This window comes from Pinus tabuliformis, chromosome X (genome assembly GCF_031772625.1).
Source record: "Pinus tabuliformis cultivar Carrire ecotype Pingquan chromosome X, CPIR1, whole genome shotgun sequence".
NCBI classification, from domain to species: Eukaryota; Viridiplantae; Streptophyta; class Pinopsida; order Pinales; family Pinaceae; genus Pinus; species Pinus tabuliformis.
Genome location: NC_142308.1, coordinates 813,362,495 through 813,388,892, shown reverse-complemented (window position 1 = coordinate 813,388,892; position 26,398 = coordinate 813,362,495). Strand labels below are relative to the sequence as shown.

General features: G+C 38.7%; 1 protein-coding gene across 1 annotated transcript in view; it reads right to left on the bottom strand.

The window, feature by feature from the left end:
- The window catches only part of LOC149142264 (uncharacterized), a 53,851-nt gene extending 34,584 nt beyond the window's left edge, over positions 1–19,267 (bottom strand). Inside the window, exon 1 of the mRNA XM_089447045.1 lies at positions 18,882–19,267. Coding sequence (XP_089303171.1) covers positions 18,882–19,128 — 247 coding nt within the window. The 5' untranslated portion in view covers positions 19,129–19,267. The remainder of the gene's footprint in view (positions 1–18,881) is intronic.
- Positions 19,268–26,398: the final 7,131 nt, after the last annotated feature.

Sequence of the window (26,398 nt, the reverse complement as noted above, 5' to 3'; positions counted from 1 at the left end):
TGTGAAAAATCAAACATAAAGTCTATGTGAGGACATGCAACAATTTCTCTATTAATTGAGGAATTTATCCATCAGTTAAAGAGATAAGGATGAGTTCTAATTTGAGATGTAATTAGTTAGCTTAGTTAACTGAGTCAAGTCCAGTTATAATTGATTTAAACAGTTTGTTTAAATTAAGTTCAGTTAGTTAATGCATGCTTGCATATAACTGTTGCACTTCAGATAACTGAAGATTCTCTCATGAATAACTCATGCATGCCAGTTCAGACAGAGACCCAGTGGAGATCAGAAAAAGGACAGTGTATTATCAATTGGATGAATGTTTTTCCTATAAAGGAAGCTCATCCATGAAGAAGGATTTATCTCCTTCAGGATTGCGCAGTTGGATCAGAGGTTAGTGAGTGTGTGAAGAGGCCAATTCACACAAGCGGCTGCACTAGACCCCAATCAAATTTGCGCAAACAAATAGGAGGCTTGGAGGGCAGATCAGGAGGTTTGAGCGAGACCTTTGACTGTCTATGAGCAGCAGAGGTATTGCAGAGAGAGCAGGATAGCTTTTGAGCTGATTCTTTTTGTAATACTGGCTATCTTTCCACTTGTATGATAATACAGAGTTGGGGTTTTAGGCTGAGGCTTTCCCCTAGTTATATCTTCTGTGTTATGTGTGATAGATTTCTCCATATCGGTTATATGTGTTCTTATTGATGTTTCTCAATTCGATTAAGCTTCCGCAAACTGTTGTAGAAGTAGATCTTGTATTGTGTTTTAGTATATTGCATAATCTGTTGATCTACAGTGGGAATTTCTACATTAAGGATGAAGGGATCAATATGAGGGACCCTAAGAACCAGGGTGATAGGCGATAATGATAGGGGTAGAGCCCATGTTTAGCTTTTGCCCACACATTAAATGTGTATGTCCCAGCCATCTTTTGCATTTTAAGGTACATTTCCTGTTGAGAATGGCCAAATTATGCTTTCTCTTTTCTTTTTGCTGAATCAACCTCTAGGGCATCATTCCAAGCCCGACCCAAAGTGTGGACAAGGGGAGGGGGAGGCTAACTCTGTGTGGACCCAATGGACAAATATGGACCCAAACGGGAAACGTGATGAATGGAGTTGAAATGAGCAGAGAGGATTGATGCATATGGTGCTAGGAAGCGGAACAACGCAACCAAATTCGGGATTTCCCATGTAGCGCTAGCCCTAAAGCTAGTATCCAGTAAAGGAGATCCCATAGGACTAGGATACAAGGCTAACCACGAAATCAAGCAGAGGAGAAAAGAGTAGAGACCTAGCCCGCTCTTTCTGCTGCATCCCCCCACTAATCCACACCCAAAAGTGTTCATGATAAGTAAACAAAATTTCCCCACTACACAATGAAAATCCACACCTTTGGGATCGAGAGGCCCACCTTCAAACATACGATCATAACAGACGAGTGAGGGACCACATGGCTGGCTCAGGTGGCGGAGATAGTGGCACATCTAGCTATCTGGTGGCGACAAAGCGCTGTTGGTTGCCAGCTGAGGACCATCCGTAGGAGAATAATTTCTCCTACAGATACTACCCACGGATGGTGGGTAACAAGGCCATACTTCTATGCTACTAGTCTAGTTTCCCCAATGGCAAGCCACTAACCACAAAATATATATATATATATATATATATGAAGCTTTTTGTTGGAAATTAATATAACCTCTGCCGAACTTGTGATATACCCCAAAGAGGGTGCCCAGGAGAAGGCTTCCCCACCACCTTGATATGATAACAGCTCAAACAAAAGGGGGCTACAGATCCCACTATAATTGGCGCATTACATGCACTCCAGTCAATTCATTGATCATGGCATGAAGTCGGCACCAAGTTAAACGTCACCTGAGCGATGCAAGTAGCACGGGGAAGTACAAGAGGTCTCGGTTGGCATTCACAACAAATCTTTTGTTAAAATTGGCGAATATGGCCAAATTCCACCCTGGGACAGCTCATTTGATGGAGATGATGATTGCATTAAATTCCTCTTTTCAAGAGGACAAAATTGATATAAAGATCATCCAATTTGGACAAGCAGAAGTGTGATTTTGAATTTATACCCACACATGTGCAAATTGTTCAGGTCGTCCACATCATCATGTAGGCTCATGAAGCCCAATGGACGTGGCTCTTCACCCTCAACGACTTGTATAAATACAAGTGCCCTCTCACCTCATTACGCATCATCATCACACACATTTCTTCTCTCTCCTTCTCTCATTGGTTCGAACTTCGTACTTCTATTGGGCAGATCTCTCTCTCACACATGTGGCAAAAGGACGAATTTTTTGGGCAAATTGCAAGGCTTAATTTCAGGATTGTTGCAGGAGTTTGACCAACGTTAACTGACCACTTTGACTCATCCTTGGACTGCGATTTTTGTGGGAAAATTTAGTTTTTGGCAAGTCGTACAGTTTGGCACAAGAACCAAGAATTTATGGGCATTTTGACCGCAAGGATGACAATAGGGTTGACAACAAACCTGATTGCAAAATTGACCAAGTTTGACCGCAGTTTTCAGGACTGTTTTGGGCTGACTTTGACAACCTTATCAAGCCGAGTTTGATTGGGTATGACTGAGCTCCAAAAAAGGAAGATTTGCTGCTGCGTTGACCATCTTTGACTTTTAGGTTAGGGTTGAATTTGACTGCGGTTGACTACAGATTTGACAGGGTTATCTTGACTCTGATTTGGTAAGTCAAATTTTCACTTTTGTACTCTCTCTCTCTACTAAACATTTGATATAATAATAAGAAGAATTGATACAAGGGTTTTCCCCACATTGGGGTTTTTCCCTGGCATCCGCCAAATCTGGTGTCCTCTTGTCTTGGATTGTCTAATGCATTTTGTTTCGTATTCTATCTACTTTTACTATCAATGTGATTAATGTGTTTGCTATTGAAAACTAAATTGGAAATTGTCATTCGCTACTAAAGGAACATTGAAGTAATTGTGCTAAGCATAGAACATACCATTGTTAATTGTAATGTTCCTAAGAGGAAATTAACAGTGAATAAAAAAATACATGCTCATGAACAATACCCCAAAAATGGAAAACATACATAAATAGAAAATACACATATATTGGGACCAAAACTGGGTCTTTATATTAAAATTTAAGCTGAATAAGTACAATATAGTGAGGGAAGAGGAACCTGGTCTTGCTACAGCGAGCAAGCAAAGCCCCGGGTTGAGAAAACACTGTCCAAGTGCTCAAATATCAGCCCAACTCAGCGCTGCGCAGACCCAATAAATTCTTGCTCCAACTGCTGGAAGAAAATGGTGATATATGCCACTCTTGTGCTCATAACCTCCTGAAATTGTAGTTGGTGCCTCTCCACAATGTGCTCAACCAAACCTAGAAAGGAATTTACCCCAAACCAACCACACGGAAAACCCACAAAATGGTGCAATCACCGACTAAATAAAAAAAGTACTACTCAATAAAAAGGAGATTTATGGCCAAAACACTACCCAAAAATTTCTAAAAATTTAACCCTGGACTCCTCTCAACAAACCCACAAAAACCCAGAAAGGGTTTTGGCCAATTCTCACCTTCCAAAATTGCCCTATTTTGGCACTACGCCCTCTTGAACAAAAGACTACGTCCCCCAGTGATGAAATCTGCTGAAATCCTCCTTATTCCTCCTCAATCTGTTGCGGAATTGTTTTAGGAAATTTCCCCTATAGTAGTAGAGGCATTCTACCACAGATTCAAGCACTTAAGAGTTGAGCCTGACCCCACACAAATCTGTCCAACGTCCTGCCCTGCACAGGCCCTGAAAAGAGAAATACATCCTGCCCAAAAGCAGCAATCTCCAGCCTCCAAATTCTCCACAAGGCTTAGTCTTCACCTGGAGAAGCTACACTAATTTTCTCCCGACAAAACACCCCTGAAAGCCAACTGAAAAGAGTGATACGATATCCCTACTGCATCCTCCCTGGAGTGCGAATTGGCTTAAGGAAACATGTTGAAATGGGCTCCAAACTCCGCAAATCTCCTCACCCAAGTAGCAATAGATTACCTCCCTAGGGTGGCACTTGTGGTCCACTGAAGAAGAGGGTGATATTTCCCCTTGGAAACCTCTGGTGCTAAACAGCACTTGTGAATCAGCTGAACAGCTTGAGCAACAATGTGTAAATGTCAAATTATCAAAAGGTGCCAATTGTTGCCCCCAACCTTCTATTTATAATTGTTGCCTTACTTTTCCTTGTGGGTCCCTCCAAATATTTCGACCTCCCTTCACAAAATCGATTTTTCTCCCAAGAGGTGTGTATTCCTTGAGGGGTGGCCCCCACATTCCACCAACTTTAATATTTGACCACTTTCCCTAAGTTGGTACCCCAAAAATGTGTTAGCTCCAAAATGGCAAAAATGGTAGATCTCTTCTAGCAGAAATTTATTGAGAAGGGACATTACAGTCCTCCCCACCAAAAATTGCTTGTCCTCAAGCAATGTTCGAACAAGCTCTCTCTCCCGACTGACCCAACTATCAGTGCAAGCAATACCGGGGTCCCAATTGTGCCACTGAGCCACTCCCGATCCATGCGCTGACCTGTCATAAAGGAGTCCCCAGATACTATGGACCCAAGCCATCACGCTCAACGTGAAGCACCCCTCGCTCCATGCGCAGTCCCAAGGTGTAGGGGCGCAAGAGTCCTCCCACCTCCTGTCGATAAGCAAAGCACCTCGATGCTGCCAAGCCCCTGTAAACTCCTCGAAAGGTTGTCCCACTGGAAAATCAATCCTAGGTACCTCAAGAGGGAACTCCCGAAGATACAACCCAAGTCCCCTAAAGTAGATCCCTCGTCCCGGTGTGTCAATCACGGCCACCTCCTGCGGGTCATATAGCCACCCAAGTGAGGCATTATCTCGTCTCAACTGGTCCCTGGGAAGTGAAGTGCCTGCTATCAAACGGAGTCCCAATGGCAGAGCAAGGTGACCTCCCCCTGTGAGAACCCACTCTCCCCAATCTGTAACACAACTGCTCAACCTTGTAGCTCCCAGGTCCCAAACTAATCTCAAAGTGAGTCCACCAAGTGGATGTTGCATCGGTCTGACCATAACTGCGACCCTCTCATGCTCTTGCAGGGTCATCCACTCTAGTGAATCTCTGCCACAAATCCAATAAAGGGCAACTCCACTGTGCACAGGTCTATCTTGCCAAGGCACCCTGCCAAGGTCTCCATCTACCAATCCACGCCCAGTCTCCTATCAAAACAATAGGGAGAAGGGCCTTCCTTGACCCGTACAGATCATACTGATGGTCTCCGACCTGTCATCCAGAGGATGCAATCCTGCCTTTGGCAACCCCATAATCCTCAAAAACAAGGTAGTCCTCTAACCCAATGGATCCTTGGATCCCACAGCGAGATTGGAGTACCATCGCTCCCAACTCCTGTTGCCTACCACTGAATAGTTCCAATAACTGCCAAGAACCACACGTGCCAATCATCCTGCCATACTAGCGTTGTGCCCCAAGTCATCAGCGAATCTCTAGGGGGTGAACTACTCTCCGTGCAACTAAAACCCAATGGAAGACCTATATGATCTTACCCTATAAAAACTAACATGTCCCTTAAGGGAGCTAAACTGCCAAGCCTTGAGAGGTCGAGATCCCGTGCCAGTCACAAAAGGAAACTGCCACGCTAACGCTGCAAATCTTTAGTCATTACCGGCGGTCCAACATGCGAGGACAACTCAACAATACCCAAGCCTCCCACCCCATGGCTAGCCTCAATCCTCAGCAACAACAAGGAATACGCACCTCGCTATGTGGAGAAAACCTCAGTGATCTCCCATGTGTTGACCCAAGAATGAGCTAGATCTCTCTCTGTCAAGGTCTGACTCATCTCGAAGTGGAGTGATCCACTCGTCAACTGAAACCTTGGCTCCCAAGTTTGCGGCGAAATAATTCTACCAATTGTTGTGATCCATCTGTGCCTCACATCCTGTCAAGGTCGCCATCTCTACTACCACACCTCCATGACACTGAACGGGTGGACCTCCCCTTCTGATCCTCTCAGAGAGATCTAACAGGCGAACTTCCCTACGTGCCAGTGGCAATGTCACTAAGGTGTTGCTCCCTAGTGTCCTCTACACCCCACATATCCGTAAGACAGCCTCGTCCCCGTGCAATGCTCTGTCTAGTGGCCTATTGATGCCACTTCCTCCGATCAGCCCCTGCAAGAGTATGTTGATCATCCTGCGGCTCCAGGCCTAATCCACATGCCAGGACAACTCACGAAGTCCACCTACTCCCCTATAGATCCAGCTAGCCACTAGTGTTGCTCGGAACTCTGATAGAAAATTGTGAGTGTGGGTGCCCTCAATCCCTGGATCCAGCACACAGCTACTACCATCGTCGAATGAATCCATGATGTGATGGGGAAACCCTCCTAGATCCCAAAAATAGTTTGGCCCTCGAGCCCCTCTGGCAACCCTAGGCCCTTGCTAAATTATGGCCATGGATACATCCCGACACCTAGCCTGATCCATCGGGTACCAGCTCAATACCTCTCGCCATCCAACCCTGTGAGAGGGATCAAATGCAAGGGCACCAATATACGTAACAACTCCACCCTGCGAGCGTTGTGCCCTGTGCAAATCATGTTACCTCGTCTCACTGCCATGGTCAACATATACAATTTGTCTAAGTAACTCAACCACTCTCCCCCCAACATGCAGAGGTAACCTAGCAATATTGTAGGCCTTCTCTATGTAAGCTTGAAGAGAGCTACTGACTGAAGTACTGCAACTCTGCTAGTTGCTTGCGTATCTAGCTGCTCTCCGTCAATGGTAGGCCCAAAAGATGACTACCCATCCTCCTCCATCATGGGCTCAACAGGAGTCCTGAGCTGCCCCACCACAAGTAGCTCCTCAAGCATAACATCCTCATCTAGCTCACACTCCTCAAGGTGCTCTCCCTGCTATTGTAGGTAGCGGTCATCTGGGAACTCTGTCACAGCTCTGGGTACCTCTGCGCCTACTGGCACCTCATCAATGGAAGGTCCTATGGGTGTGTGCCCAACTATCTCCACCAACGTGTCAATCAGGGGCTACCAAAGGAAACTTCTGCAAGGGTGGCTCCTATGTCACACTGGGTGTATCTACGTGCTCCTCATGACCCTGTGTACCCTCGGCATCATGCTTGACCTCCCCCTGCTCCTCATATCTAAATCCAAGTCTCCACCAACAAAATCTCCTCCTGGTCTCACCCTCTAACTGCCTCTAGCATGTCTGCTCTTTTGAGGAGATTTGGTGCCCTGATTTTGTCGACTCTCCCCATATGGTGTAGATGGTTGTACTCCCATGGCCTGTGCACCTCTAGTGTCTTTGTTGTAGGGACAAGGATGGATCTGGTCTGACACCTCCCTCAACTGAGCCAACCTCTCATTGTTCCAGCGGATTCCACCCTAGAATTCCTGCATACTGAATCTCCCTTGAGCCATGGGTGGTGTATGGTGTAACCCATCATTGTGCATACGTACCCAAATCTCACATGATTTAGTTGGCTACCCCACAGTTAACCAAGATCATGGCTCTGATACCATTGTAATGTTCCTAATAGGAAATTAACAGTGAATAACATAAAGACATGCTCATGTGACATGAACAATACCCCAAAAATGGAAAACATACATAAATAGCAAATACACATATATTGTCACCAAAACTGGGTCTTTATATTAAAATTTGAGCTGAATAAGTACAATATAGTGAGGGAAAGAAGAACTTGGGCTTGCTACAACAAGCAAGCAAAGCCCCAAGTTGAGAAAACAATGCCCAAGTGCTCGAATATCAGCCCAACTAAGCTATGCGCAGACCCAGTAGATTATTGCTCCAGTTGCTGGAAGAAGATGATATTTGCCACTCTTGTGCTCAAAACCTCCAGAAATTGTAGTTGGTGTCTCTCCACAATGTGCTCAACCAAACCCATAAAGGAATTTTCCCCAAACCAACCACACGGAAAACCCACAAAATGGTGCAATTATCGGTTAAATAATAAACATATTGCTGAACAAAAAGGAGATGTATGGCCTGAATACTACCCAGAAAATTCTGCAAATTTAAACTCGGACTCCTCTCAACAACCCACAAAAACCCAAAAAGGGTTTTGGCCAATTCTCACCTTCCAAAATTGCCCTATTTTGGCTCTACACCCTCCTGAACAAAGACTGCGTCCCCCAGTGATGAAATCTATTGAAATCCTCCTTATTCCTCCTCAATCTGTTGTGGAAGTGTTTTAGGAAATTTCCCCTATAGTAGGAGAAGCGTTCTACCACAAATTCTGCCACTCTAGAGCTAAGCCTGACACCACACAAATTTGTCCAGCATCCTCCCCTCCACAGACCCTAAAAAAAGAAATGTGTCCTACCCAAAAACAGCAATCTCCAGCCTCCAAATTCTCCACAAGGCTTAGTCTTCCCCTAGAGCAGCTACATTAAATTTCTCCCAAGAAAACACCCCCGGAAGCCAGCTAAAAAGAGTGATACGATTTCCCTACTGCGTCTTCCCTAGTGTACGAATTGGCTTAAGGAAACCTATTGAAATGGGCTCCAAACTCCGCAAATCTCCACACCCAAGTAGCAATAGATTACCTCCCTAGGGTGGCACTCATGGTCCACCGAAGAAGAGGGTGATATTTCCCCTTGGAAACCTTTGGTGCTAAACACCACTTGTGACTCAGCTGAACAGCTTGAGCAACAATATGTAAATGTCAAATTATCAAAAGGAGCCGATTGTTGCCCCCAATCTTCTATTTTAATTGTTTCCTTACATTTCCTTGTGGGTCCCTCCAAATATTTCGACCTCCCTTCACAAAATCGATTTTTCTCCCAAGAGGTGTGTATTCCTAGACAGATGGCCCCCACATTTCACCAACTTTAATATTTGACCCACTTTCCCTAAGTTGGTACCCCAAAAATGTGTTAGCTCGAAAATGGCAAAAATGGGAGATCTCTTCTAGCAAAAATTTATTTAGAAGGGGCATTACATTAACTAAAATTAACATGGTATCAGAGGTCAAGTGAAGACAAAGCCCAAGCAAGAGAGAGAAAAGCAATCACCAAGGGAGAGTTGTTAGACAAGATTATTGGACTAGCTTTAATGGCTACTACATCTTACTTCAAATCTGAGGATAAGGACAAATCTCACTATCATGCATGGAAGATGACTTTGGATTTCACTTTAGAAGAGCATGATGCCATGGACTATGTGCAGGGAAGAGTGGTAGAGCCTCTTTCAAATGCACTTGCTGCTGCAAAGACGAAGAACAAGAAAGGTGAGGTCAAAGCTAAGTGAATTATCATAGACTCCATTCAAAAGCATTTGGTTGCCTATATTTCTGATTTGGGAACATCTAAAGAGATGTATGATAAGCTGATTGGGATGTTCAAAGTAAACAATGCAAGAACAAGTTGAAGGACATCAAGATGGATAAAGGGGAGTCTATCCAATCCTACTTCATGAGGATCACACAAATCAAGACTAACCTTATATCCACTGGAGAAGTCATTGCTGACAGGGAGCTCACTCTCATTGCACTTGGAGTTATTTCAAGAGCATGGGATGTGTTTAACACAACCATTCTCAATAATGACAAGATTCCTAGTTTTGATGAATTATTGGCTAGATGCACTCAAGAAGAGACGAAGTTGTTGAAAAGAGACAAGCCCTCAAATGGAAATGAACCTACTGCATTCTCCACTCATGCTAAGAGGAAGAATAATGTTGGTCCAAGGAGATAGGGTCAAGGGTTCAAGCAGGGATTCAAAGAAGGAAGGAAATGAAGGTGCTACAATTGTAACAGGTTTGGCCACTACGCTAGAGAATGCCCTCACAAGAAGAATTCTCCAAGGGATGATGACAACAACAACCACAACAATTTCAAAGGCAATGGCAATCGAAGGAACTATAGGTTCAACAATAAAGGAAAGAGGAATGCTCTCGCTGCTCGAAATGGAAATGGTCGACATCCCAAAAGGACAAGAAATTCCAAGTATGAGGTTGTAGAAAAACAAAAGGAATTTTATTATTTCCACTCTATTTACTACCTCTTCTCAGGATTCTTTGGATCATTGGTTGATTGGTAGTGGAGCCTCAAGGCACTTCACTGGGTACAAGGAGGCCCTCTCAAATTTCGTTGAAAAGAAAACTAATTTGGAGATCATATTTGGAGATAATGCCACCTATCCTGTGAAAGGAATAGGTATTGTCACTCTTCACTTAAATCAAGGTCAAAAAATTCATCTACAAGAAGTATTGTATGTACCTGGTTTGAAGAAGAACCTGGTGTCTATTTCTATGATGGAAGATAAAGGCTTCAAAGTAGCATTCATTGATGGAAAGGTGCGTATTTGATTATGGCACCAGAGATTTGCTCACCTTCATTACAAAGCCTTACCTAAGGTAAGGAAGATAGTCACAAGTATGCCCGAGTTCAACATGAATCATGGAATTTGTCAGGGTTGTGCAACTGGGAAACTTACAAGGGGACCATTCCCTTCAAGTAAAAAGCCAAACTACAGATATTCTTCATTTGGTCCATTCTGATCTATCTGGAATGTTGCCCGTAACATCATTAGGAGGATACTTATACTATGCAATTTTTGTGGATGACTTCTCTCGCAGTACATGGATCTATTTCTTGAAGAAGAAAGATGAAGTGTTCAAATGGTTTTGTTCTTTCAAAGCCTTGGTGGAAAAACAAAGAAGGAAGAAAATTAAAATATTGAGTACCAACAATGGAACCGAATATGAATCAAATGAATTCAATGACTTTTGTAGAGAGGTTGGCATTAAGAGGGAGACAACCATTCCATACACTCCTGAGCAAAATGGAGTTGCTGAAAGAAAGAATCGAACAATCATGGAAGCCACCCATGCCATGCTCCATGATCAAGGTTCACCAAAGTTCTTATAGGGAAAAGTTGCAAACACTGTCGTATATGTTCAAAATAGGAGCCCGCGTCAAGCATTGGATTTCAAGACACCCAAAGAACTTTTCACTGGTAAGAAGCATGATATTTCTCATTTTAGAATATTTGGTTGCCCCGTATATTTTCATGTGCCTAAAGAGAAAAGAAACAAGCTAGAAGCATCTAGGAAGAAAGGTATATTTGTGGGCTACAGTGAAAATTCAAAGGCATATAGAATCTATGTGCCTGGACAAAGAGATGTGGAAGTTAGCCATGATGTCACCTTTGATGAAGACACTGCACTTGGGAAGGCCAAAGATCTCCCCATTCCAAGGAAGGATAATGATGATGCTACAGAAAAGCAGGATAAACCTTTGACAGATGAGCTTATGCCCGATTGTCAGCCAAGAGTACAAGGAAATAGACTCATACAGTTGTTTTTTGTTATTTTTGTCAAGTATCCTTCACTATAGATGTATGGACGCTAACTCAGGCGTAAACCCAAGGCAGTATTCATAGAGTGAAAGAGCACTCAGCAAATGTTCGATTGCGAGTTAAAGTGTGGCCTTCAGTGTACTTGAATATTAGATAGGAAACAATAGCCTCTATCGAGAAAACCGTGAGTTTGAGCAAGTCAAAGGTCCAGTGGGACCAATATAGCCTAGGGTCAGCTACCTGGGAAGATGCGGATGTTATTTTTAATGACTTTCCTTGTTTACTTGATTAAAATGTGTGGTGAACTAATCATAATGTTGCAATTAACAATGATGAATGTTCTCATGATGACATGCAAGACTTGGCATGTGGATTATTTTCTATGATACCATGATGGTATAGCTAATGCATTGGTTGCATGTTGAGGTGTGATGATTGACAGGACTCCACAAATGAGCTGAGAGGGCCGGTTTATTTGATGATCTCGTGCAAGCCCATACGCACGAGGGAGAATAAGTAACACCATATGGGCTGAGGCAAGCTCAATCAACACTACATATGCCAGTGGTTCCTTTGTCTTGTATAGCTCTTGATGGATAGCTCTTGAGGGCTATGGGACCATCTTGAGAAGGCCAAGTCCCTGATATTGAAGGCTAGGTGCCTAGTATTATATTGGGATGCCGAAGTCTGGTAGGGGTGTAAGGACTTCGATGCCTGGGGTTGTGCGCCTTAGTGAGTTGTGGAGGGAGTGGGCCAACCTTGCGAGATGCCCGGAGACATTGAGCACTGTACCAGATGCCTGCCTTGGGGCAGATGAGGTCTGAGTCAGGCGCGAGCCTTGGGGCCAGCCTTGGACTAGGATACAGACCGAGGAGGCTTATGCCTGATTCTGAAAGTGGGAAAAAGGACAGAGATTCCTTGGGATTTCCCGAGTGTTGTGAAACTTTCAGTGCTTGCTGGTTATACTAGTTCAGCAGAGGGTGTCAGGATTGTAACATGAAGTAATAAATAACAAAATAAATGTAATGTCCCTTAATAAAAATAATAAATAATAAAAACTTAACTTCGGGACGAAGTTCCTTAAAGTGGGAGAGTATGTAATGTCCCTTAATAATAAATAATAAATAATATAATATAATATTAAATAAATAATAAACAATAAATAAATAAATAGTAATAGTAAATAAATAATAAATAATAATAAATTAATAAATTAATTACATGCTCTAAATAAATATAAATAAGAATAAACAGAAAAATAGTAAAAATCAGTAAAGTTGTCAAAAAGTAAAAACAAAAGAAATAAAACAAGAAAGTAGTAAAAATCAGTAAAGCTATCAAAAAGTAAAAACAAAAAAATAAAACAAGAAAGCAATAAAGTTGCATGTTAACACATGGAGTGTGTGCATGTGGTTCCCCTTCCAATGTTTGCTCTATTTAATAGATGAGGAGGAAGATGAGAGGCATTCCATGATTCTATCATCCATTCTCTTGGGAAAATAGTGTTGTGAGACAAAAGATACCCTAGCAGTAGTACGTTGATTAAGGGCTCGAGGGTGGCCAATTGTAGCAAGATTTTGTGCAATTGAGCCTACGGTTGGGTGGAGAGTCATCCCCAAGACTTTGTTGCAGTTGGCAGAGTTCAACTAGCGTTCCACAGGTAAGTTGTCTCTTGTCACATTTCTTTTGAAATTTAATGTTAACTAGTTGATAAATTGTGTGTTGATTATAAATCGTTTGTTTAATCTAATTAATTACGTATTGTTATTTCGGGGCTGTTACACCATTGATCCACCTCCTGGTGATCCCTCTACCTCAGGAAAAATACCTTTGTGGCTCGAAGATACTCTCGAAGACGCTGAAAGACATATTGCTCCAAGAGGGACATTCCGTGAAAGCAAGAAGTCGAACAAGTATCAAGGGTACTTAGTTTTTATGAGTAATATTGTTCAATATGAGCCATGTACATTCGAAGAAGTTGTAAAGCACCAAGTCTGGAAGGATGCGATGGATGAGGAATATGAATCTATCATGAAAAATGATGTTTGGGATGTGACGCCTAGACCAAAGGACAAGTCCATAGTCACCTCAAAATGGCTATACAAAATTAAACATGGAGCTGATGGGAGTGCTAAAAAATATAAGGTCGAGTTCGTTACTCGAGGCTTCTCTCAAAAGGAAGGAGTGGGCTATGACGATATATTTGCACCGATTGCCCGATATACCACTATTTGATCGATTATTGCTCTCGCTGCCTCTCAAGGATGGAGCCTGCATCAAATGGACGTTAAGACTTCTTTCTTGCATGGCTCGCTTAAGGAGGAAGTCTACTTGGAATAACCTCAGGGGTTCGAAGTACAAGATCGAAGGACACATGTATGCCAGTTTAAGAAAGCCCTCTATGGGTTGAAGAAAGCCCCTAGGGCTTGGTATGAGAGAATTGATAGTTATCTTATGAAGCTGGAATTTACAAGCAGCGATGTTGATCCTAACCTATACTTCAAGGTTGAAAAGGACATGGCTCTCATTTTGGTCCTTTATGTAGATGATATCTTTCTGACAGGTGCACACCCTCTCATTTATCAACGCAAGAGAGAGTTCAGAGTTGGCTTCCAAATTTGAAATGAAGGATTTAGGTCTGATGCATTACTTCCTAAGCCTGGAGGTCTAGCAAAAGCCCAGTGAGATTTTCCTTTCTCAAGGAAAATATATTGTGAAGCTTCTCGAGAATGTGGGATGGTGGATTGCAAGTCTATGTCTACTCCGATGGAACTCAACTTCAAGAAACTATGTGGAAGTGCTACTAGGCCCGAATTGGCAAACCCTTCCAAGTATTGACAACTTGTGGGGGCCCTGATGTTCTTGGTAAACTCCCGACCGGATATATGCTTCGCTGTGAATACGTTGAGTCAATTTATGGTCGAGCCTCATCATGTACATTGGATTGCTGCTAAGAATCTCTTGAGATATCTTCGTGGCACAATCAACTATGGACTAAGATACACTGTCAGGAATTTGAGGCTACATGGATATACTGATCTTGACTGGGCTGGCAATGTGGTGGATTGTAAGAGCACGTCTGGATGTTGCTTCTCACTAGGGTTTGCATCAATTTCTTGGATGTGCAGGAAGCAGAAATCGATTGCTCTAAGCACCGTCGAGGCCAAATACATTGTTGCTAGTATGGCCTATTGTGAAGTTGTTTGGTTGAGGAAGCTCTTTAGTGAGCTATTTGAGCATGTGTTGGATACCATTGTTATCTACTGCGACAACCAGAGTGGGATTCAGATTTCAGAGAATCTCGTGTTCCACGACCGCTCTAAGCACATTGATATCAAGTACCACTTTATCTGAGATATGGTACAACGGGGAGCAATAAAGCTCCACCACATCAGGATTGATGAGCAGATCGCAGATATCCTCACGAAGCCCTTAGGGAAGGTCAAATTCTTAGCCTTCCAAGAGAGACTTGGAGTTGTGGAAAGACCCTCCCATGAGGGTCCCTCTTGAGTTGGACATTGAGCTTTGGGAGCTCCTGAGGGCTTGGGGCACTTCTTGGAGCTATGAGCGACCATAGGGTGAGTGGTTCACCTTCCTTATTGGTGCGTTGTGTACAGGGTGAGTGGTTCACCTTCCCCTGTGATACTCCATGATGATTGACATGTGCGTAGGGTGAGTGGTTCACCTTCCCCTGCGATTGACATATGCATAGGATGAGTGGTTCACCTTCTCCTATGGCATATGAGCAGGATGAGTGGTTCACCTTCTCTTGTTGATGCCCCAACATACATCCTACCCATGTAGTCTGGGACTCATGGGAAGTACCTCTCATCTGGCCAATGAGTTGAGAATAGTGGATAGGGACCATAGCACCATCGATGGACGCATCGTGTACTGTTGTACTCCCTATGTCTAGGATGCATGGTTTTCAACAACTTGATCTGGGATCAAGTCTGATTGAGGTTCTACCTCTAGACTAACTTTTGCCAGTGGAGAGTGGTAAGGTCTTGTGACTCATTCTCAATCGATTCTTCTTCATTATTCATATCAGTGTTCAGTAGAGCAAAGATGAGATGAGATATAGAGATGGTACATGAAGACAGGATGGCATGATGATCGATGATGATGGATGGATTGGCAGGTGGAATTCTCCCTAGTTGAGAGGGAGTGTTAAAATTGGCAACTAGGACCAAATTCCACCTTGGGACAGCTCATTTGATGGAGATGATGATTGCATTAAATTCCTCTTTTCGAGAGGGCCAAATTTGATATAAAGATCATCCAATTTGGACAAGCAGAAGTGTGTTTTTGAATTTATTGCCCACACATGTGCAAATTGTTCAAGTCGGCCACATCATCATGTAGGCTCATGAAGCCCAATGGACATGACCCTTCATCCTCAACGACTTGTATAAATAAAAGCACCCTCTCACATCATTTGGCATCATCATCACACACATTTCTTCTCTCTCGTTCTCTCATTGGTTCGTACAGTTATTGGGCAAATCTTCTCTCTGTCACACATGTGGCAGAAGGACGAATTTTCTGGGCAAATTGCAGGGCTGAATTTCAGGATTGTTGTAGGAGTTTGACCAGCGTTGACCGAGCACTTTGACTCATCCTTTGACTACAATTTTTGTGGGAAAAAATCATTTTTGGCAGGGCGTACAGTTTGGCACAAGAACCGAGAATTTCTGGGCACTTTGACCGTAGGGCTGATTGCAAGGTTGACCGCAAAGTTGACCAAGTTTGACCGCAGTTTTTAGGACTGTTCTGGGTTGACTTTAACCACCTTATCAAGTCAAGTTTGACTGGGTATGACCGAGCTCCAAAAAGGAAGATTCATTGTTGCATTGACCATCTTTGACTTTCTAGTTAGGGCGGAATTTGACTGTAGTTGACTATAGATTTGACAGGGTTGTTTTGACTATAATTTGGCAAGTCAAATTTTCACTTTTGTACTCTCTCTCTCTCTACTGAACATTTGATATAATAATAAGAAGAATTGATCAAAGGGTTTTCCCCACATTGGGGTTTTTCCCTAGCATCCGCCAAATCTGGTGTCCTCTTATCTTGGCTTGTCTTCTGCATTTTGTTTCATGTTCTATCTACTTTTATTGTCAATGTGATTAATGTGTTTGCTATTGAAAACTAAATTGGAAATTGTCATTGGGTTACTAAAGGAACATTGAAGTAATTGTGCTAAGCATAGAACATACCATTGTTAACTAAAATTAACATCTTTACCACGCTCGAACCATAATTGACATGGCAGTGGCTCCGAATTTGTGCTATCATTCTGCACGCAGGATGTCAACCATGGGAACTGTCACTACACTACTATATGGTATTCAAGATTTGAGAAAATCCAACCCCTTTGGCATTATCAGCTCAAATTTTTGTCTTGGTGTCTTTCATACAAATGCAATTACTGCTTTTGACCTCCGAGTCATCAGCACGACGATGCTCAGATCCTTGGCCTTGGAAATTCTTCGGAATCCAAAACATGCATTGCGCTCAAGGTTGATCATGCCGAGAATTGCTAGAGTTGTGCTTTTATACACCAGTTGCTCCTCACCAGACTCCATCAGAGCACTCAAACTCAGCCTCTCCATTGATGTCTCTCCACTTCTGGTAACAACTCTCTCAGTTCAACTCTATTATTTATCCTTCTATTTTTGCTCAAGTTTTCTCGATTATGGGTTTACTAGTTTATGGGTTTGAATTTCCTTCTTGGGATTTACGACAAGGCTCCATCTCTAGTGCCTCGCCTTATTCTATTGACCCTCACACTTTTCCAAGTCATTCTCTCTCCTTGTGTTCTCTATTTTTTTCTTCACTTCGTTCGTCTCTCCCTCTCCACCTCAGCTTATCTTTCCATCTAAGTTGCCAATTCTCCCTTTTTGCATTGCCATTTCACTCTCCTGTAGACTACTCAGCCTCCTATCCCATGTTGTCCCTATCCTTCCTTAGCCCCTCTCCCTTCTAGTCGTCCCTTCATGTCATCCCTGACTCATGTGTTCCTTTCCACTATCCTCTTGCCTTCTCCCTGTCTCTTCAGGCAACTATGAATAGTGGTGGACCAACCACTAGATGCAAAGGTGGTAGGCAAGGGCACTCCTCTATTTCTGCCCAGATGGATCACGATGTTGCCTTTACTTCCCAGCGCCACACTGACGCCCAAGCTCATGATTCCATGGCTTGATACCAGGAAATCATCCCCTAATTGTTCCAGCAAGAAATTGAACGAGTGGAAACCGAAGTGCGCCATGACCGACTTTTTATTCCCGACCCCCATGTCGATTCTGCTATTGGTGACTGGATCCCTCATATAGGGACTTCTACTCAGTGACATTTTTCCTGGTACATGCAAGCAGTCAATATTTACTGCCACACCAAAATTCTTATGGGACAAATCCTCACCAACCATGCAGACACTCAACACGAGAATTCTATCAGATTGGCAAAGCTGGAGGAAAAAAATGACAGTATAGACCGCAAGCTGACCATTCTAGACAAGAGATCAGCCAATATCTCCTTCTCCTCAGATGAGGATGGTGACTAGCCAACGTGGATGCCTGAAATTTTTGCCCACTAGTTGTCATGACTCACTAGTCTTTTATTTACAGTTCTACTAGTCTTTTTAGTTTAGTCATGTTGATCCATGTCAAGGTCTGGCACAGCCAGCCCTCTTATATGAGTTTTTATTTACAAGATGCTCTAGTTAGACAAGGTCTTAGCAATCTCAAAATTTTAAACTTATTCTACTGGTCTGGTTTCCCTTCAGGCAGACCAGTAGCAGAAAAATTTGGTCTATGTAATCATTTTTTTTAATGTAATGCAAAGTGCCTAACTTCTATACATATATAGATACACACAATAGGCAAGCATCCCAAAAATTTAAGCATTTCTCTTTGTTTATGGAAAATTTCAGGAAGATTAAAGGAATTGTAACAAAAGCTACAATAAACTGGGGAAAGGTCTTAAGATAGTTTGGACGTGTAGCAACTTTGGTCTTAAAATAAATATCAAACTATAGCCAAATCGTGAAAAACTGCATTCCATTCTTTCTTCACATGTTTTCGCCATATTCTTAATACCACTATAATCCACTAGATTTATGGGAAACAAATCACTTGTCCAAGTTATCCAAGCTGAATATACAATCATAATACATTAGTGCTATTCTCTGAAGATTTAAAGATGAAACGCTTAAAAAATAGCATTTTCTTAAACTGTTCCCACCCTAAACCCCAGACCTGTACGTAATTCACTCATTTAGTTATTCTGGCATTGGATTTTCAACTACTGTTATCTGTCTCCAATACTATCCTGAAACAGGGTAGCTGCCTTCATAGTTTACTTTACAATTCAAGGGTTTCAGCCAAATCAAAAGCAGAGTGATATCTCTGTTTCATCTGAATAATTATCCATGCTAACAAGTTCACCAACAAAGCAGATCCTACACGGAAAGGGAGGGAATAAATTGATTACCTAATAGGGCAGACGGTCCGTTCAATTTTCGCTTATTTGGGTGAAATGTGAGGTGGGAGGCATAGGACGCGCAGGTAAACATCTCTTCCAAGTTTGGCCTCCGTAAACTGCCACCAGCAGACGAAACTTTGAAAGTGGATCGCAGCCAATGTGGGTTCTTGGCCGCCTCAGTTTGGCTGGCAGTGGCAACAGTAACAGATGAACAAGTGGGTACACACCGTTGAGCAGCAGAGGCCACCATCGCCATAGCCACACGTCCAACACTGCTGTATTATCTGTTACTTTTAAACTAGGACATTGACAACTTGTGATTTCGGTTTTCTGTTATTGTATTGGGGGTGGGCTGAAGGGGCTTATTTGAAGCATGGATTGTATAGTGTATCCATCGCTATTGCGTATTGTGTCGAACAAATTTACCACTTTCAAAGGCCTAGCTTTGTGACGTTGATATGGTGAAGGATTGAAATGAAATGAAATTGCTTTTAATGTGTTCACGAGACTTGGCTGTTTAAGGGAATATTTATTCTACATTAAAGTTTTGAAAAAAATAGATATCAATGTAGAGTAAATATTAAATTAAATATTTTGAAAATTTTATATTTTTTTATTAATTTATATAAATGAAATAGTTTATTTTATAGAATTTAAAATTGAATTATTAGTTAAAAATTATATATTAAAAAAAATTATATCATCCAATATTATAACCATTAATAAATAATATATCCATCAAATCTAAATATTTATAAAAATATATCTATGTTAAATTATAGTATCATAACAATTAATAAATAATATACTTAAAGAATCTAAATATTTATAAAAATCTAATTGTGTTTATACAAAGGACTCTGTCACCATTAATACATTAATTGTGCTGAGAAGATGTGTCATATATAAGTGAAAAAATATGTTTTTGCGTGGGCAAGTGCGTTGAGAACATTAAAATATATTTCCATATCCCACCAAGGCAAGCAGGGAAACCCATGCCTCGGTAACCGTATGGTTGGTGCAAATACCAAAATTTAGCTCAATTATTTGTTAGATTTTGAGAAAAAACGAGATGGGATGTCCATGAAAAAAACCTCTAAGAAAGACATTAGCACTTGGTTTCTTTTATTTATCCAATGGATATTCATTGTTAAATTTGTCGATTTTGATATTTTTTATATTCATTTTGAATTTTGATAATTTAAATAAAGAATGATGATGCCGGTGGATTTTTTTAAAGATGGGTAAATCATTTCAGGTTATATTTTTTTTAATGAGAGAACGTATAACAACATTTATATAAATCTTGAATGATTTAATTATTACATTGCGCATTCACCGTTTGTATTTATGTTTTGAATTGTTCAATTAATATTTAATTGAGAATTTAATTTTTATAAATATTATATATTTAATCTGATACTAAATGTTATAATAGTGTATATATTAAATTTCAATATTTATGAAATTTTGATTTTTATGCGCAAAGTACTCCATTGATTTAAGAACTAATTGAGTTATTCATTTTTAATTTGGAATTTTATTTTTAGGTTTCGCTTTATTAATTTTTCAAACTTATATCTTTCATTGGTATATTTATGTTTTAAATAAATTAAAAAATAAAAAAAACATGTAACATGTTTATGGTAATTTGCCAACTACAGAATGTGTATTATGCAATTAATGCTTTAATGCCAATGCATTTGTACGTAACTTTTGAAAATAGCAACAAGAAATATTAAAAAGAGCATCAAGAAAATAATAATTTAATTTGTCTTTGAATTAAATTAAGAATTAAATCGAAATTCTATTCTCATAGCAACATGTAATAGTTAACTAAGTTAAGTTGGCTCAATAGATTCTAGTAGAATTGAGTCATGTAGAGTGATTCCTAAATTTTGGGGGTCCAGGTTGAGTTTTTTTGAGTTGTAATTAATTAACTTAGTCTAACTGAGTTATAGTGAATTAAATTTGTTCAAACAGTTGGAGGAACTAGTAGGAGGATTAGTAGTGGGGAGCAGCTTCATTGCTCCACCAGTTGACTAAAAATTCACTCATAAATAACTCATGCATGTCAGTTCAGAGGAAGACCCAGTTGAGATTAGAGTTCAGGGACTATGTATTATCAGCTGTATAATTTTTCGAGTTGTATAGATGGTGCATGCAATCAATAGAAGGCCTATGATGGATTGCATAGTTATGGGTGGGGAATTTACCAATTAAATATGGTTAATTCTCTCAGGAATTGCGCAAGGAAGTAGGGGCTTGGCATGCAGCAGAATTGGCTAAGTGTTGGCTTGAGATGGTTTGTGAAGTAGAGAGATAGATTGTACTTGTGCGGGAATTGTTCAGGGTTGAATAAGCATTGTATTTTCTTCTTAGATGTTCTGGCTAATGCAATATCGACAGTCGAGGTTTTGAGCAGTTGCTTTCCCCAAAAAAAAAGTGTTATGTGTGATTGAAATTCTTCCTTTTCTGCTTAGTGTTTTCATTGATCAATTTTTGTTTCCGTTGATGAGTATAGTAGATTCAAGTCTTTTGTTTTAACATATTACATAAGTAGTTTGAATCTACAAGTAAAAATCTACGCCTTCAACATCTGCTTCTTTTGGAATTTTATTTACATGCATTTTCTATAAAGAGATTGGAGTTGGTGCAATCACCCTAGTTCATTTTAAATTGGGATTTTTTAACTCCTTACCAATTATATTCATATGAATCATAACAAATGCCGAATGAAGAAACATCTCATCTTATGGAAACAACCATTTTTACATCTAAAAATGTATGTTATTTAAAAAATATAACCATGCCCAAGATGCTTCACAATATAAATATAAAAAACTTGCACAATTATATTTTATATATGATATATCTTATTATCCCCCAAAGTGGATATTACAATGGGTTTTTGGTCAAACCCATATTAGTTTGGGTTTGACAAAAAAAAATTGCAAAAAATTCTATAGTATAACATTACACATTGAAATATATGATTTTTTTTTAAATAATTTAATTTATTTATGCTCAATTTAATTGGCTATCAAATTGAACATGTTATTGCCTTTTGCCTCTATTAATGTGCCCATTACCTCTATTAATTAATCAGAAGTACATAGATCACATCAAGGTGTAGGATGAGCATTTTTTATACAATTTGTTTTGGGAAAGTGATAAAATTATTGCTAATGAGTATAATCATTTTATATTCCTATTTGGTGGTGGTGGTTAACGTCCACTAAGACCAAATTGGTCTATCGGACCTATAATTTTCTTAGTTCTTAATTGTCTGGCTTCTCGTCTTTCTTGGCGAGATTGATGTTGTAGCTTTCTTTTTTTCTCTACGGTCTTCCAATTTCCTTTATCTTGCATCTCCTTCATCTCTTCTGGTTCTTGGGACATTGGTGTCTTAGCTTTGCGATCTGTTGTGTTCGTCCTTTTGAAGATAGTCGGAGAAGAAGTTTGGTTTGGGAGATCTGCTTTGTTGTTAAATGAAGATTTATTTTGTGTGGTGTTCGAATCCTCATACTTGTTGATGCTTGAGGGGTTGTCGAGTTCACTTTTTTGACGTTGGGCGGGGCTTTCCCCCTGCTTGTCTTGAGAGTTGTTTCTTTCTTGTCCGATTTCTTGCAATTCAGAGTTTTCTGGAGAGTATTCTTCCTTGATGATAGTGTAATGTTCTTTTTGTGCTCCTTCCCACCATGTAGATCTGTGGTGATTCTTCCTAGCAGAATTTTTCTGGGAGGTTTTTGGGCAATTTTTGGTTAGATGGTCTGTCTCAAAGCAGGATCGACATCTGAAGATGACACTTTCATAATCGAGTTTCTGGTTCCACACATAGTCTTTACTTGATAGGTTTATTTCAGTTGGGAATTCGGCGTTGAAGTCCATTTCCACACAGATGCATGCATAGGTGGTTCTGGCATATTCCTTTGTTTCTGGGCACTTTCAGTAAAATTTCCCAATTACATTTCCAATGGCTTTTAGCGAGGAGAAATTCCAAAGATGCAAGGGTAGGTTTGGCAATCTCACCCAAACTGGTGCTGAGGCTATGAATGTTGTTGAGGGATCAAATGATGGGTTCCATGGCTTCATGAATAAGCCTGAGTTTTCCCAAACCCAAGGGTCGGAATCTAGAATGCACTGTATATTTTCAGGGTTTTCAAAATATATTATAAAGAAATCCCTAACACAGGGGTAGATATTAATTTCATCAGAAATGATAGGCTTCCATACCTCCAAGATCCAACTGTGGAGAGTTGTTAGCCGCGGCCAAAAACCATTGAACCGGCAGATTAGGGCACTTTCAGAAAATTTCAAAACCTCATTGAGTGAGACCTGGACCACCTGGACAGTGGGAGTTGGGGCTTCACTGACGATATGGGTAGGAGCTTGCCCCCCAGAGTTTGACGAAACTGAGCCAGCAGCTATCGTTGCGAAGCTGGGAGCCATCTGGATCAAAGTCGATCGATGATTCCCAAGCTTATGTATGCCCCTACAAAAGAATGAAAAAGCCCTACGGAAGAATGCGAACCTGGAATCTTGATAATAGAAATAAAAATTCTAGTTTAGATCACGAAATTGGGGGGGGGGGAACCCTAGCTGAGTGCGAGATTCAAGTCAAAATGAAGTTGTCATGTTTGAAGTCGACTGTCAAGCTGCACTGTGAATAATTTTATTTTATTTTCGCTTCGCTATTAGCCTGCAAAGACACAATCGCTGAAAGAATTAGCCTGTAATTTGGTAGAGGCTCACGTGCAAAAAAAAAAAAAAAAAAAAAACAAAAACAAAAACAAACGAAACAAACAAACAAAACCCTAGCCATCGGTTTGAGTCAAGTATTTATAAAAATGGCTAATGATTAATATAATCTAATAAAAAATATATTATTTAAAATTACATTTATAATTTAAAATGATTATTATCTCTATCCTAGGGAGAGGATATTGCATTGAGTTTATGGTCAAACTCATATTTTTTTGGGGTTGACTTAAAAAAATGATCAAGTTTGTTATATATATTCTAAATAGTTTGTTATAAATCGAGAATGGGCAAATTAATTGGTCACTGCCGTCGGATGGTTTTAATATACATCCTATAATTCAAATTGATCTAAATAAACTTAAATAAATATTTTATCTTAATGAAAAACCATCCAAAAATCTAGCAATTGAACCTAACGATCAATTTTCACTTAAATGGATGATATAAAATAATAGAGTTGTTTTTATTGTGATTTTTTTCTAAATTTTTTCGGTGGGTTTTTTTGGCCTAATGTTTTTCTAGTAAGTTTCTCTGATCTAATTTCTCTAAAATTTGGAGGAATTTATTGAAATCACAAACTTGATTTAATTTTGAATATTGAAATTTATTATTTGTTGACATTATTTTAATTTATTTTTGTGTAATTTGATTGGCTATGAAAATGAACATGTTATTGCTCAATGCATGGATGAATGAGCCAAAAGTACACATGTCCCATCATAAATATGTTCCATTAAACTTATTTGACCTCTTTTTTTAGAAGTAACCATTTAAAAACTCTAACACAAATTCCAATTACATAGGTCAAAAATTTAAATATAAAATATCTAAATTTATATAAAATATAATTATTAAATACAAGTAAAACTTAATAATATCTTACAATAAATACTAAAAAAATTTAAAAATTATATAGAACGTAGTTACTTAGAGATTTTTTTTATAGTAAACCCATAAATTCATATACATGCATGCATGGAATTATGACTTATTGACCACTATACTAAGTGTTTCTATATTGTTACAATTAATTATATGTTTTTACTAATTATATTTTCTTAAATTAAAGATTGTTTTCTTTAATTATGATATTTTCATAATTATTTAATTTTGTTTTTAAATTAAACATACATTTTTTAATTTTTAGTTTTTATTATATAATATTCAACTATAGTTAATTAATATTTCCATATGTTTCAACCAATTAAAAAAATTATAATTTAACCATTTTTAAATAAAAAATTGTTTTCATTAACTAAAATATTTTCATAATTATTTAATTTTGCAAAATAATATGATAAGCTATCAAATACTTGATATATTTTATGGCTATAGTTATTGAAAATGTTCATGGAAATAAAATTTTATACTTTATGATAAAGCCTATAAAACATTATTATGGTTGTTGGTTAGAATTAGATTTTCTACTAGTCCAGATTACAAACCTTAACAATAATTTGAATTTATATTTTTACTTAATGTAACTATATTTAAACTAAGCGACAGGGAGAAGTTACTATGTAGCACCTGTTTAAAATCACATATGTAATTTAAAAAGATTTATTAATGGTATGTGAGAGATATATTTTTATTTTTACATTATATTTTTAAGGGGTAGAGATCACTTAGATTTTTGTGTGAATTTAACCACATATGATAGATTTTACACTATTAATGTATGAATGATATTCAAAATAATAAGATATTTGTAATAAGAATAAATATAAAATTTCTCATATTCACAAACCAAGGTATAATAGAAATTTATGATAGGACCTATATACCCAAGTCTAATAATAAGATTTTCATAAAAACCATATCCACAAACTATAAAACGCCAAATACAAACTATTAATAATTATTTCTATGTTAATGTTAATTGTAATAATACATTTAATTACAATTTAAAATTAATATAATTATAACATTTTAAATTTTTAAATTTTTAAATTTTTACTGTTTTCTATATTTTAATTTAGTGATATTTAAACTAAAAGGTAAAAACTAGCTATTATATAACCTTTGTTTTAATTTATTTTTAATAGGAAAAAATTACTTAAACAATTGCTACACCATAAATGTATAATTTTAAATAAACAATTTGACAATATTTATATTTAATATTATATTAATTATAATATCATATTTATATATAATACATGTATGGAAGGTATTTTGTTTGAATAAAACCAAACTCTTCAATGATACCAATTCATATAATCATGAATGCAATGTTTGTATTTAATGTTATTTTCGCTGCAATTAAATACTACAATATTTATATCCATAAAATATGTTCACCGTTTTATTGGTTTATATTTCAAACATCAGTTTTCAATCGAATATACTTTATTTTTAATATTATAAAACATATAAAATTATAAAATAAGGAATAATTAACTTGATTATTTTATAATTGGAAAGTAAAGGATACCAATTTATTAATATATGTATTATTCTTTAAAAATAATATATATTTTAATAAATATCAATATATATTTGAATAAGGAGTTTTCAATGGGTAATTTTTTAACCATTGAGTCTTTAATAGAATACAATGTTACTGACTATTTTATGCCCATGAATTTGTTGGTGACCATTTTAATTAATTGTATGTTTTACATTTGTTAATATAGTAACTCTATATTATACTATCTTATAATTATTCTCAAGGGGATTATTCTGTTATTAATTAATTTTTGCATAAAAGATGGGTACTAAGCAACAACATTGCATATTACACTTGTTTGATATGCAAATGT